This window comes from Puntigrus tetrazona, chromosome 13 (assembly GCF_018831695.1).
Source record: "Puntigrus tetrazona isolate hp1 chromosome 13, ASM1883169v1, whole genome shotgun sequence".
Classification (NCBI taxonomy): Eukaryota; Metazoa; Chordata; class Actinopteri; order Cypriniformes; family Cyprinidae; genus Puntigrus; species Puntigrus tetrazona.
The window spans coordinates 4,262,086-4,278,331 of record NC_056711.1 but is presented as its reverse complement, the minus strand read 5'-3'; the positions used below and the strand labels follow the sequence as shown (position 1 = coordinate 4,278,331).

Here is a 16,246-nt window from a genome sequence, read left to right as displayed (position 1 = left end):
ATTTTGACTTTATAACCTGCAATTATTATTTTTTATATATATGGAAACAAACTTTCATATAAAAGTCATTTCATTAAAATTATCAAGAGTGCCTCTTGTAACACAATGGACTATTTTAAAATGCCCTAGGGTGTGCGAAGGAGAGAAGAAATGTTTTATAAAGTTGTTAGTAGTTTATTTTTCGCTGCTTTGCAAAATTAGTTGCGCCAATGATGTCACAATGGACTATTTTATCAATGCCCTTACTATATTTCTGGGGTCGGGAACGTTTCAGTTGCATTGCTGTCTATGCAGTGTCAGAAAGCTCTCCGATTTTTTTTCAAGGATTTGTGTTTTGAATGATGAATGAAGGTCTTACAGGTTTGCAACAAAATAAGGATAATTAATGACATAATTTTCATTTTCGGGTGAACCATCCCTTTAAAAGTATCTCAGTTGGTGTGCACAGCTATAATCTCAAGAAGCGAGTTTTATTTCAAATAGTCGAAAAGATCTTGAAGTGTCTGAAATGTAATTGTGAACTTGTTGTGTAGGTGTGGTCGTTCTGCGGTGTTCCGCACACGTGAAATGGCCGCGAGAGCCCTGGTTCCGTTCGTCCTGGTGACCCAAGTTCCCTCCACCATCCGGACTCTCCTGGAGGAGCTGCCTCAAGAACGAGGACCAGGACTCCAACAAAACCACATCCATGGAACACTGCTTCAGGTGTGTGAATCTCCTCTAGTCACACAATCTCTACTCTACATCCAAAATATCTAGAAATTCTTAAATAAAGAAGTAAAATTATTGTCTTGCTTTCAGAAATAAATGTCAAAATTAAGTGAAGTTAAACAAGAAAACAAGAAAAATAATCTGACGTTAGGGTGAAGTCTTGGTGATTTTGCCAAGACATGATCCTGGATCAACAAGACATATCCCAATCCCTTCCCCTAAACCTAACCCTAACCAAACTATATACCTTAAAATCGGCTGGAAATGCTAGCTGATTAACAAGGGTGTAGAAGCACCAACTCCGATCGATTTCCTGAAAGATTATCCCTCAAATCTAATTGGTTGATTGAAAGCTCACCATAATAATCTAATTTCAAACAGAAAACAGCATTATTTAGCTTACTCCATTGACAGATTACTTAATTTAGTAATAATAATTTAACAGTTTTTTACTTAATTTGACTTGTTTTTTCTAAATCCTTCTTGATGTAAGAAGTTTTTCAATATTTTGGAAATAACTAGAAGAACAACTAGAAGAAAACAAAGCCAGAAAAACATTTGGTGCAGTGTACAGCAAGCAGCGCGTACAACAGTCTAAAGCATTTGCAGAAACCTTTAAATATGTAACCCCATTGTGCTATTCTCTTAAAGATGCGTTTAGTAAAAAAAAAAAACATTGAGCGTGTTTAAATAGAAGTATCAGAGCAAATGATTGGGGCGAGCGGATGGAGCTGCATTAAGGTATGTGACGCACACACACATAATTGAACTCCAAAAGGGAAATTGGAGTGCTCAGCGAGCATCAATATAAAACCTAGAAGCTTAGATACATGCAGATAGCGACAGAGAGATGTTATAATTTTGAGACTGAAGCAGGTTTCTGGATATGAAAACTAGCGTGCGTGCGTGTGTGTGCGAGAGAGATGGATATAACTATAGTGTGCTGGGATGAAGATGTGCTCGGGTAAGGAAAGAGCTGGATTTGGTGTTCTTTCCTGTCATGGCAGTCGTATATCTGCTCAAAGCTCCTGCAGATGTGGAGGGAATTAGGCTGCGGTGGGGAATCGGCGAGATCCGCGTGAGGGATGTTGTGTGGGTGGCGCTCTGGTGACAGATAGCCGTCTCATGCAGCATTTTATTTAAAAACGAGAGAAGTTCTTCGAGTCTTTACGCGAAGTTCCCGCCACCTGACGCTTAAGTCTGCTATTAAGCTAGAAAGATCAATATTTTATTATTCCATGTGTTTATTTTTATTTATAAAATTAATTTTTTATATATTTTTTATACATGCATGCACGTTACCATTCATAAGTACCACCAAATCAGAAACATTTTTAAAGGTTCTTTTTACACCGATAACTAATGACTCCTGAGATTACAGCTTTGCATCACATGCGTATATAAAACATATTCACATAGAAATGCATGCATTTTAAAAATAAATAAATAAGAGAATTGCTACACGGCAACAAAAGAAAGGGAAATCGAGAATGAAAGGTCTGTTTATTTTCCTGTTTTCGATTCGCTGCGTCACAGTGGCTCTCTAGGCTCTTTGAATATGTAAATTGCGGATGTTTGTGTGTGCAACCAGATTAGAAACCGATAACGGACACATGATGCATAGTCGTGTGTGTGTGTGTGTTGAGCTGATGGTGTGAAGTATGTTGAGATCAGCCGAAGATAACGTCTCCATGCTTTCAGTGGAGAGCTGCCCTCATGCTGCTATCTGATGTGAATACCTGAGTCGCATGCAGGAGCGGTGTACGTGTGGATCGCAGCATCAGCTGAGAGACGGAGAAAGATGCCACGGCTTTGTTTTTACATCCGTGCTCCTCGATTCTTAAAGAGACAGTTCCACCCAAAAGGACAGTTCTGTCAATTACTGACCCTCACGTCTTTTACGAACCCATAAGCATTCATGCACGCTTTGATGGTTTTGATGTCATACAAAGTCTCCCGATTTCAAATTCGTACCATTTCATTACAACATTCATCCAATAAATGCTGTTTTATGCGGCGCGACAGGTTGCTGTGACGCTCAGCACGAAACCCTGTGGAAGCGATCTTTTTACTCCGCTGCTGGTTTCAGCACGAAGTAAACATCCAGAGGTAAAATCCAAAGGTATGTCGGCCCATGTTCTGTCTGGTGTAATCGCTCGATCTGTGCTTCAGTCACGCAAAGATGTCAGTTTAAACAATTGACACATTTACCTCCGAAACAAGCACATTTGGTCACCATGCACTCATTAGTCTGCTAGAAAAATGAACTCTAGGGCGGAGCCTTGTGCTAAAAATATGCACTGTATATTATTCATGATTTTTTTAATAAATCAGTTTTAATGACAATTAAACGTTTATATATATATATATATATATATATATATATATATATATATATATATATATATATATATAAATACAAAAGAAAGAAACGTTATGATGTAATTGAAGTTAATTGGGTGAAATGCGCGTGTTTGCATACAAATTAATTTTAACTTTCAGTATTATGATAATGTAGTACCAGCTGACTCCTAAGAAAATTTGGCATGCACTGTACCTGATAGATATCCAAAATAATCAAAATCGAATCGCCTGCTTGTGAATGAGAATCAAATTGAACCATGAAGTTTGTGTCCAAACCCAGCCCTACTAAATATGTCTAGATTGGTTTCGTCCACCCAAAAATGTTCAATCGCTTCGGAAAAGATCTCTGTAGCGCACGGTTCGTCGTTCTAACAATCCGTAAGCAAATGATAAGAGTGTGTTTTTGTTTAAACCGATATGGCAAGAGAAAACGAAAGACGAAAAACAAAAAGCGCGAGGGTGGAAGGAAAACGGGTTGCAGATGGCCTGAATTAAAGCCTTTTTGTTCTTTGTTTGAATCGGAAATGTATAAAAATAGCTTTGCTGTACGTACACCTTCCTTAACGCAGCACACACAACCCTCAATTTGCATGACGGGAGCTCTGATACCAGGATGAGGTGAAGTTTCGGAGCGCCATTTTGATTACAAAAGCAGCTTTGCCGAGTAAAACACTTGAACCCTGCTGAGTTCACCTGAAAATCCCTGTTGACACAACTCGCTGGTTCCCTTTAGGAGCCGACTAACGAGGGAAACAGATCGAGCAGCACTAACCTAACCTGACGCCTCGGCCCTGCTCCGAGCGCTCTGCTTACCCACAATGCAACAGCTTCTTTTTAAAAGTCCTGGGCAACATCCAGGTCCCACAGAGAAATTAATCCACTGTATGTTTTGAAAACAGTAAATCAGATCAGCAGACATACTCCGCTCGATGGGGGTCTCGCGCACACACACACACACACACACACACACACACACACACACACACACACACACGCGCACACACACACACACACTAGCACACGCACATCTTAGTAAAGTGGTTTGTCCTGCTTTAACTTATGACTGTGTGGATGTAATTTCCTCTTTTTTTTGTCTGTGTGTGTGTTTTATTTGATTTATTTATTTGTGTTCATTTAAGGAAAGATCTCTAAAGAGCAACTTTATTTTAGTTTTGTGGTTTTGTAAATGGAGATCAGAAATTATTTATTGTCTTCCTGTTTTTTTTTTTTTTCTGTCTGTTTTTTTTTTTTTGTTTGTTTTTTTCATTTTATAAATGGGGAACAGACTTTTTTTTTTTTTTTTTAAGGTACTTTTCTAATTACGTTATTATGTTTTTTGTTTGTCCCCCCCTTTGTTTATTTATGTAAAGATCTTTTAAGATAAACTTTATTTCAGGTGTGTGTGTGTGTGTGTGTGTGTGTGTGTGTTTGTGTTTGTTTTATTTTGTAAAAGTAGAATAGAGGTTTCTGACAAATTTTGCTTGTATATTGCCTGTCTTTGTGTATTTATTTTAAATTTATTTTAGTTTTATTTTGTAAATGGAGAACATATAACACCAAATGTCTACATATGTATGTTTTATATATATATATATATATATATATATATATGTGTGTATATATATATATGTGTGTATATATATGTATATGTATATATATATATATATATATATATATATATGTGTATATATATGTATGTGTGTATGTGTGTGTGTGTGTGTGTGTGTGTGTCTGTAGTATTGTAATTAATCACATAATTTACATAGTATGTCTACTGAGTGTATTATGTATATATAAATACAAACACATATGATATGAACACATTGCAAGGAACACAAGTCCCTCAAGATTATTGTTTTCAAGTAACTAGCAAAGTATCACATAACTTTTTAATTATAAAAAAAATGCATCATTACCGTTTTCCCTATTTATTTACTGACAACTCTGCTGTCCTTTTGGGAGAAATTGGAAGTACAGAGGCATTGTGTGTGCTGTGAACATGATACTACTGTAGTTCTAGACTAAACGTCGCTGCTGACCTTTTGATGATACTTTTTTTTTTTTTTTTTTTTTTTTTTTTTTACTCTTTCTTCAGCCTGAGGTTTATTCATTACATTTTTTGGTACAAAATGCCTTTTCTTTTGCTCAAAAAATAACTTGTATTAAAAAAAACCAACAATCAAGCCCTGCTCATATTTAAAAAGTAACGCAAAAGTAATATAACACATTACTTTCCATAGAAACTAATTCATTTAATTAAATACTTTTTTTGTAATGTATTAAAAGTTTTAAAAGTAACTTTCCCCAACACTGCATGTAAATACATTTAAATATTTTCAAAATATATGCACTGCATACGCTTTTATAATAATGCGTAATAAATATACGCAGTAGACTCCCATATATTATGTAAACAAAATATTAAATTTTGTATGCATATACATATTTTTTATATAAAATATTTTTAAATTTTTTTGTCAGTTCTGTAATTGCCAAGAGCCCTATTACAGGCATATAATATATAAAATAGCCATATTATAATATAGAATAGAATATAGACATAAGACAGGGTGTTTTAATGGTGTTTTTTTTTCTTGTATTACGGTCAAGACTCTTTTTCTCTGACAGTGGACGTATCTGCAAATTATTGTATTAATTTTTATAGCTTTTTTTGTGCTTGATAACTCCCTCCACGGTGAAATCTGATTGGTCTAAAATCCCACTCCCCACAACCGCATAGTAAACATTTTAAATATATACTCATTTGTATTACTTCTTGCCTGATTTTAGTTTTCAATATTAAGCAAGCTATTTCTCACAAGAAACTCGTCTCATCATTCGTTTATTTAATTCTTTTTTTTTTTTTTTGTGCCTTTCCTCTTTGTTGAGCCAAAGGGTTTTGGTTTAGTGACCGCTTCAATAGGCCTTGAAACACCCACTTGCACAAGCTTTGTTTCTGCTTTAAAGAAAAGAAAAAAAAATCTTACCGATGAGACAAATAAGCTTAATTAGATTCAGACTGTGTCCAGACTTTCCAAATCTACTCATAAAAGCGTCCGCCCACGACTTTTAAAACGTTTCCTCTCAGTCTTATTTAATGGCGACCCGACGCTCTTAGTGTGTCAAAGGTCAGCCCCTAGCGCCGCTCTCCAGCGTGCTGCTGTTTGTTTCTTTTCTAAATGTGTGCACGGCTCTCCGCGCACTGAATTACGGACCTCTACGGGCTGTTTATTTTTGCCTTTAGCCGCTGCCATTGGTTTGCGGTCGGTCACGAGTTGTGTAGTTCGTCACTATAAATACGCACGCTTTCCTCCGAGGGCGCAGTAGAGGCCGGCCGGCGTGGGCCTTCCCTGGCCTAGATGTGTGGGATACAGGGTGTGGGCCGCTAGTGTCGGGGGTGTCCGCAGCTGGAAGACCAGGCCTAGTATTTCATGGTCAAACTTGTTTTGCCCTGTGTCTCTTCTGCCTGGGGCATAATGAGTGGCTTCCACATTGCGGCTATAACCCAGTAAAGAGACTATTTCAGCCTGTTGTATACTCTTTAACCTTGCATAGAGTTGTCTCCTATCCGCTTACTCTATTTTCTTTCTCTCTGTAGACTGTTGTGCAAGGCACTGCTTTCTCTATCCCTGCGTCCCAGTGTGCATGCTGTCCAGCCTATCTGCCCTAAACAGTATGGAAAACGACTATTATCACATAGAGTTTAGGATGGATAGTATGCACATCTGATCTCTGATTTCTCTCATTTTTTGATTCTTAAGAAAGATGAAGTAATGAAGAATCTGCCCTCTTTTGTTATTTCTCCGTTTGGTGTCTTTCCGATCCCCCTTTGATTTATGTGTCTGATCGGATTTCTCTCTTTAATGTCTCTGATCCCTCTTCAGTGTGTATGTCCGATCTCTAATATGTCTTTGATATCAATCCGATGTCTCTGTCCAATCTCTCTCAGAGTCTGATCTTTGTGATTTATTTCTCTCTCTGGTCTGACTCTGATCTCTCTTCAATTCTCTTTTTGATCTTTGTCTGATCTCTTTCTCTGTTATCCATCTGATCTGATTTCTATCTTTTAATGTCTCTATCTGATCCCTCTCAACTTCATTTGTCCGATCTCTTATGCATCTGAAATCTCTCTTTCTCTTTTGTCTAATGTTGATGGTAGATTGATTTAGTATTATTAGAATTATGTGATTGCACTGATCTCTCTGTACACTTTTCGTGATGATCTCTCTATTTCTTTCTCCTCCGCTTCCTCTCATAGTAAAAGTGTGCCGTCCTCTTCACAGGTGCTGTCACTGTTAAGGTCCTACCTGGCGGACACACACAGACCCCAGTCTGGAAGTGAGCGGGCCTGTGACCTCTCCGGTGCCCTTTTTCCACGGCTGTGGCTCGCCTCAAGGTAGATATCATCATTCTGATGCGCTAACCATTAATGTCATTATTTGCATATATAGTGCGCATACCAGCATCGTTTTGGTTAGGCATTTGCAAATAATATAACTTTAATAAATAAGATGTTCACACACCAGCTCGCTGGTTAGTGGAGTGAGCTCTCTGCGTTCTGAGCTCTTGTTTCAAAGGCCGCTCTGTGCTCAGTGACCCAGCACACGAGTGATACGTCTGTGTGTCCTTTGATTACAGTCCCAGTCAGGGTTATTATGGATATCAAAAAATTAAATAATAATATAATAAAAATTAAATAATAATATATAATAAAAATAAAAATAAAATATATATTTTTAATTGAATTAAATATATACATGCATGTGTTTTTTAATATATATATATATATATATATATATATATATATATATATATATATATATATGTATATATATGTGTGTGTGTGTATGCATGCATGCATGCATGCATGCATGCACATGGTAAATATGCATATGTTTATTTTGATGTGACTAATCGCAATTAACACTAATATAAACATAGAAGGTAGCTAAATATGTTAAATGTAAAAAAAAAACACAACCAAATGTAAACTTTAGCTACAATTAAAGCGCCACCTTAATCAATATTATTTTGATATTTATAAAAAATCTCAGTCATAATCAAATAACACTGGCCTTACATAATTAACTGAATTTATTTTTTATTTTTTTATAACTTGGCAAATGTAAAGATGAACCAAGCATTCCATGCTCATAGGAAATTTTGCTGTACATAATGCATTTCTAATAGTGCTATTGTAGTAGTATGTTATTCCAAACATGAAGAGATTCAGGGAACATTCGAAAGATGGAAAGAAATCCAGAGGAGCGAGAGAGATTCTAAAGGTAAAGATGAAATGAGTTCCCAAACATCTGACCAAATTTCCCCATAATACTTAGCTGTGTAATTTGTTGAACTCTGAGTAATATTATGTGTTTAAAGAGCAACAGAGTGACACAAAAAGATGAAGCCAGACATTCAAAGAGAGGGAGAGCGTTTGTGTTATTAATATCTCAGTGATGAAATACTGACGTCAGCCCTGAACACTGGCCCTCTTGTTCTCGCCCATGTCCATGAGCGTTTGCCTCTTGTTCTCACACACACACACTCTCACACACACACATGTCCATGAGCGTTTGCCTCAGCGCTGTGGTCACACACACACACACACTCACACACACACACTCACACACACACACACTCTCACACACACACACACACACGCACACACACACACACACACTCCACACACACTCACTCACTCTCACACACACTCACACCTCACACACACACTCACACACACACACACACACACACACACACACACACACACACACACACACACACACACACACACTCTCACTCTCACACACACACACACACACACACACACACACACACACACACACACACACACACACACACACACACACACACACACACACACACACACACACACACACTCACACACACACACACACACACACACACACACACACACACACACACACACACACACACACACACACACACACACACACACACACACACACACACACACACACACACACACACACTCACACACACTCTCACTCACACACACACACTCACTCACACACTCACACACACACACACCACACACACACACTCACTTTTACACACACACACACACACACACACACTTTTTACATTCTTCCACATACCCACTCCTGTCTCTATCCACCCACATCCACCCTCTCCCACAAATGTAACCCCTTCAGTTGGTCTGAGATACAGGTCCCAGAATTCCCTTTGTGCCCGTGGGCAGCACATGTGATGCTTTACCCTCAGCATCAACAATCACTGTGGACTTTACTGCTCTCAACTGCAGGATAATTATCAGTTACTAGGCTGTAATACAGTGACCCAAAAAGGCGTTTTGACACAGAGACCAAGTAAATAAATGTTCTTTAATTTTGCAGAAATAAAAAAGGACCATGTTTTTGCAATTAGCAAATTGTGCATGCATTTGTGCATTTCTAATACATCTACATAAATTGCACTGCATTTCTACATTGTCTATTTCTTTCCATTTAAAAATTTCGTCCTCCCTCAGTTTTCTTCTCTCAAACTTTGTTTACCACACTTAAAAAAAATAAAAATCTGTGCTTTCTATACCACTTATTTGAGTAAATACAGTCCAATACCACGATGTATATAATTATCATTATCTTCTGCTAACAACATCTCCGTTTCTCTTTCTCTCTCTCAGGCAGAATCCATGTCTGGTAACACGTGGTGCGTTTCTAGACTTGCTGGGTTGTCTTTGTGGCTGCCTTCCTGTTCCTGTATCAGGTAAGAGCTCGACGCAAACACCAGTATTATGTGCTCGTTTCAGAATCTCTAATATCCAGTCTAGTTTTTATACCAAGGAAATATGGTTTCTGCTCTGACTGTGTGTTATTTTGTGAGTGCCGGAGACCCGTGGGTCTTTGATTATGAGAAAAACTGTCTCTGACAGATGGTACAATTGTGCCCGTGTGACCCAGTTAAAGGGGGCGGCCCCTGCGTGTTCGCGGGCCCCATGTGTCGCACACATGTGGGCATGGTGGCGGTGTTTATCACTTTAAAACAAGCATATTCTTACAGTCCCACCCGCCTGCAATCACTTACATAACAAACGGTGGGTGCGCACACACACACACACACACACACACACACACACTTGTGCTGTTCAGAGATTTATTTATACACCCTGCCCTGTACTCTCAGTCTTAACACCCTCTTAATCTCTGTCTACTTTTTCTTTCATTTCTCTTAACATAAATTTCCCTCAATCTGTCTCAATATTTCACACTCTGTCTGTTTTCCTCCCTCAGTTTAAGGAATCACCCATAATTAAAATAGTCAGAGTTGTCAAATGCTTATTTTGTGCAGGGTAACACAGAAAGACAATGTTCACACTTGTCAAAGGAGATGATAAAAAAGGAGGTTTTTTTTTTATTTTTTTATTGAAATGTAAAAATGATGAAACGATACAGTTTTATATTTCTATAGCGCAAGTTTACTCAAGTCATATGCCATATTACTCAAGGACTTTAGAAGACTTGAATGCAGCACGCTAGCATATGGACAGTTTTATGGTGCTTTTTTTTGTCCTTTTGCAGCGTGACTGACCCTGGTCAATGTTTGCTTTTATTGCATGGGAACATATTTCTATGAAACATCTCCTTTTGTGTTGCACAGAAGAATGTAAGTCATATGGTTTTTTTAGATAAAAAAAATACAAATAAAAGAAACCATATATATATATATATATATATATATATATATATATATATATATATATATATATATATAGTGTATATATCTCTGTAAGAGAATCACCATTGAAAATATTGGGAGGTACAAGAAAAGTTTTACTTTGACAAACAAATAAAAATAAAAATAAAATAAAATTTGACTAATGACAAAAGATATTTAAAAAATCTAATAAAATCTAATCTTTATTAAATTAATTAAATTAAATAAAAATAATAAAAACACATGATTTTAAAATCATCTTCATTTTCTTTAAGCAAAATATTTAGCTAATTTTTTATTTTTTTTTTTGTAATTTACAATACCCTTGTTTACATGTAATTGTGCATAATTTACTGTGGTTACATTTATACTAATAAGCAACCAGCCCTAAACAGAACTCAAATTCCCAAATGACCCAATTGTAAACAAAGTAAATTTTGTTAATTGATACCACTCTTATTTGTCTAATTACACACTAACTACAGAACCGTAAAATAAATTGCCCCCCCTGTTTTTATTATAGAATATATACGTGTGCTTCTCGCTTTCCTACTTTTTTTTTGTCTGTTTATACCATTCTCACTCAGCCAGTCACTCTCTCTTTCCTAAAGCACGCTCTTCACAGGTGTTAGTAACCTCAGTGAAGAAATGAACATTTTAATGTGTCACTAACACTTGAAGCTGGTCAGAAGGACCTTAACAATCTGCTTTTTCATTCGTCTTGGAACGATTAAGTAGGAGTTGAAATTTTCTGGGCAGTTCTTGCATGTATTCCTATTCTTGTGTGTGTGTGTGTGTGTGTGTGTGTGTGTGTCCGAGAGCTCTAAGTAGGTTGGCTCTGAGATTCAGAGCCGAGTTTGTGACTGTGTTTTTACTGGCGATGCTTTAGCTGGGCATGAGACGTAGGGGTTTACGAGCTTGTGCGGATCAAACACTGTACCGCCTGAGAAATGTTCCCTCAACATACACCACCACACAAATTCTCTCACTTTCTCTCTCTAACGGCCATTCAAACCATCGGTTTGGCACAAGCGGTACTGTATTCCCCATATTTCTCTCTCTCAGGTGAATAAATTGTGGCTCCCGCGCGCACACACCCGGCAGTAGGTGGTTGGCAGCGCAGGGGTCGCCCACTGTGGGAAAACGTTTGCATGCTCACATCTGCTCTGCACGTTCCTCCCTCGTCTGGGTTTTGTTTTTCACAGTTTGGGTAATGATGGCAGGGCATGATGTAAAATCCATGTGTGCGCGCACATTGCCGCATGTGTGTATCGGTGTGTGTTTACTACTGTAGTGAGCACAGACGGCCCACTGTTTCCCTGCACCATAAACTCTAGCTCAACACTTAGAAACAAAAAGATCGCACATGCACTTTAACTGCTAGCATGTCGTAAAGGTGCTCGGGCCGTAATACTGTATTTCACAGAATTATCGAGTGCTCCATTTTACATAAAGTGAGAAAGCGTTATGAATAACGCAACGGAGGCAAAATTTGATCATCGTTTATAGGCCAAAAATCAGTGCGTTGTTTTGAGTTAATCTACATATAGGGACTGTTTGTACCTGGTCGCTTCACGCCGTTTTTTTCCGAGCAGATTGATATCCGATCGGGAAATGGTCAGGTGTGAATGCCCTCCTTAACGCACTTCAGACAAAACTGAACTAATGTAAATGCGTCTGGTTGTTGAAACCACGCATGCAAATTTGACTTCTCCCAAAATGTTAAAATAATATACGTTAGTGAGCGTGTTTTAGGCTTCATGGCATGTTGTAGTCGGATATGGCCGCGCTAATGCAAAAGGCGCCTCCGCCGGCGATAGATGAGCATGACTTTAGTAAGCGGACGTGCAAACCACCACATGTTCAGTCGTCTTTATTAAAAGTTGTAAGACGTTTATTTTTCCAGTGCTGACGCCATGCGCTCTCCTATCGTGAAATGAGCTGATAATTAATAAAATGCGGCGCTTATCTTTTGATTTCATTGAGGTACACTCTGTTAAACTTAAATATAGCGCGGGAATTGAAGACTTTGCGACGACACATTTATGTGGCCAAGTGTAAATGGAAATGTTTTAACAAACCAGATGGATATCCGATCAGCGAAAATGCTTGAAATGACCCGGTGTAAACAGGCCCATATGGGTCCTTAAATGGCAAAATCAGACTTTTAGCCTATTCTATGGAGAAGCGTTGAAAACTCGTTTAAATTCAGTTTGAAAATTCTGTTCTATTTTCACCATTGTTGGGCTAACTATCTCTTTAATGTGTCGTTACAGACATTAAAGTGGCCTCGGTTTAAGTAGCAGCGATAATCTCTTCCTTTTTGTGCCATTTCCTCCATAAAATAAACCGAAATGAACATCAGAGGGTGTGTTGAAAGAAACCTTTGCAGCTTAGTCTGTTTTGACTGTGAGCGTGACAGCCGTTTGAAGCCGTACAATGTGTACTATTTCAGTGTATACTCAGAAAAGTGTTATGCAAATTAATTTGTACGATAAGCCGAAATTTCCACGAATATTCTTCCAAAACATCTAATTTAGTTCTAACGGGAAGGATGTTGAAAGTGTTTGGAACAGCGTGAGGTTGACCACCTTGTCTGTCTTTTTGCCGTTTTCATTTCTCCTTTTTATTTATGTATTTTTTTTTTTTTTTTTTTTTTTGCTGAGAGTTTCAAAAGAAAACTGCCTCTCCAGGTTGCGAGTGTTTTGCCAGTGTTTGATTTCACTGCCCTGGGCTTTATTTTCTATCGCCGGTGACTGTAATACTGCTATTTTTACGAGAGAGCAGAATTTGGTCATTGAGACTTGGTGGTCGTGGCGTTGATGAAACCACAGCTTTCTCTGAATCACGCTGGGACGACGGCTGTGTTTGTGCGTAACGCTCTGGACGTCTCGCCGGGCTGTTTAGGTTTTCATAAAGACTCCAGCACATCCCCAGAAGTGCTGTCTCCATACCCGCTCGCATATTGTCTGCCACGGTCTTGTCCTGCTGAGAAATGCCTTTCATTTCCGAGATTAATCGTTACCGTGCTCCTCAGTCTCTCCGGAGGGCCGGTGATATTAATACATGCCGTAGCGAATCGTTCTTTCTCTCCACCGCACTCCCTGTTTACTCTCATTTCCTCTTTCTTCCCCTCTTCTGTGTTTCTGTTGGAGGAAAGCAAAGATAGAGAGAGTTTAAAAGAGAAATAAATCTAGTTGTTAACCGAAGTCTGTCTCATGACTGACTAGTTCTCGTCTCCCTCCCTCTGTTAATGATGTTTTTCTCCCAGTGTGTTGTTTTGTGGTAATGAGCACTTGGCTTGAGTTTAAAGACTTGAGAATGGTTACCATCACTCCTCTTACGACCCACTACAGTTTCGTTTTTACTCCATTTCACTTTTCTCTCGCTCTGAGTAACTGCGGCATTCTTGGTTACTTCATTGGTTCCTGTTGGAGAGCTGTTCTTTCAAACTGCGTTCTACATTGCGTAGTGTAGAAAGTTTGTGTTAAAGTACTTTTCTTCTGCAATGATTTTAAACATCTAGCAGACATCTGTAATACATATTCTATTGTGAATTAGAAAAAATATACATGTGTGTGTGTGTGTGTAAATGATAATTTTTGCTATTTTAAATATATTTGTAATTAATCGTCTGTAATGAATATAATTAAGTTTTCAAAAGGCTATATATTCGCAACCATTAAAATGTTTAGTATCTGTATTTCTTATTTTGTATTTAAGGATGCAGTAAATTGATTTAAAAATATATATATTTTATATATATATATATTTTTTTAATACATTTAAATTACAGTAGTCCTGTCCATACGTTTGTGCATGTTTAATAGAAATATGTTTGTATAAATGTCAATGCATAATATAAACATATATATGTAAATGCAAAAAAAAAAAAAAAAAAATATATATATATATATAGTGTGTGTATCTATTTATAATATACACATCACGCACACACATTATGTAAACACTTATTTTGGATAAAAAGTATTACTTTCCACAAAGTATGTTTTTTTTCAAAATTAATAAAAAATGCTTCTTGAGCAGCACATCGGCATATTACACTGATTTCTGAAGGATCATGTGACACTAAAGTAATGATGCGAAAGACAAATATGTGTAAATAAGAAATTTGTATGGAGTGTTTAAGCAAGATGTTTGTGTTTGTGTCTGAGTGAAGCAAAAAAAAAACATGAACAAAAGCATGTGGAAGTGATCTGTATTTATGATAAATGGCTTCTTAAATAGCTCACTGCCAGTTTCTTAGGCTGACGTTGTTTTGTCGATGTCTGTGTCAGCAGGGTTCTGGTGAACAGGTATTTTCCACATTAGATATTCCATTTCTCATCGCTACAAAAGTTTGTCCACATCTCCACCCCGATTTAAAAAATGCCTTCCCATCAACCCTTTTCTTACAAATAACGGCCAGGGTCTGTGTGAACATGTCAACAATTAACATCATTGAAACAGGTGTTGAGCAATGTCCATGCCCTCAAGTGACATGCAAGTACGCACACATATAGAATCCCCTCACGCTTGGCTAAATTAGAGTGCGGCGTACGCTAGTTGCTTTAGGTCAATCTGAGCATGCTCAGAGAAGCGTACGAGAGCTCTTTTGATGCTCGGGTGTCAGGGTAACTGGGTCCGTCTCTTGGGGAATGCGGCATGACCCCGCCCTCCGGTCCACTCCTTGTGGAATCATGTGGAATGAGATGCATTGTGGGAGGTTGAATTGGGTCCTTGGTTGGCTTTATTCTAGCTTTTAGGAGAATATTGTCTTCATAATAATTCAATAAGGAAAAAGGAAGCTCTGGTAATTCCCAGGATGCTTTTTGGGATGTTATAGTGAAGCTGAATCAATATTTAACAACAATTTCAAAGCGTGATAATATACACCACTTAAAGTAGTCGTCTCATTGCTTTGTGCACTTTGTCAACTAATATCAATAGTGCTTTCATTTTAGAATTCTGTGCATTTGTTGTTTTCTGCTCTAGAGTCACAGCTGAAGAAACTGCGCGAGGAAACCCTGCAGATTCTTATGGCCTCTGAACTTGTGGCCTCTCAGGGGCCCGATGACATGAACCTCTCAGTCCCTGGAGCCACGCAGTACCTGCAGAGTCTGGCTCACATAGCCGTCAGTGTCTCTGTGGAATCACCTCACCTGTGGGATTGTCCAGAGTCTGTCAGGTTTCAGAGAGAGCTTCTGGAGCGACTGTTGCGGTGTCCGCATTACGAGGTTCGGCTGTTTGCTCTGGATCGGCTCCTCAAGAGACTCCAGAAGACGGAGGAAGAGTCTGAGCGACCCTTGCCCTTTGACCTTAGTGTTTCCAGCCTAACCTCCCTGGCCCTTCATGAGACTTACCCTGGGTGTCAAGCCAAGGTGAGGAAAACACACTGTTGCTTCAGATGACTGTGCACAGCTTTATAAAATACCAAAACATTGAGATGACT

The 16,246-nt window shown here is 38.2% G+C and overlaps 1 protein-coding gene across 3 annotated transcripts in view; it reads left to right on the top strand.

The window, feature by feature from the left end:
- The window catches only part of thada (THADA armadillo repeat containing), a 79,745-nt gene that overhangs the window by 47,144 nt on the left and 16,355 nt on the right, over nucleotides 1-16,246 (top strand). For all 3 annotated transcript variants that reach the window (XM_043256156.1, XM_043256155.1, XM_043256154.1), the window contains exons 29-32: nucleotides 534-702; nucleotides 7,356-7,468; nucleotides 9,764-9,846; nucleotides 15,790-16,175. In XM_043256156.1, the coding sequence (XP_043112091.1) occupies nucleotides 534-702; nucleotides 7,356-7,468; nucleotides 9,764-9,846; nucleotides 15,790-16,175 (751 nt within the window). The remainder of the gene's footprint in view (nucleotides 1-533; nucleotides 703-7,355; nucleotides 7,469-9,763; nucleotides 9,847-15,789; nucleotides 16,176-16,246) is intronic.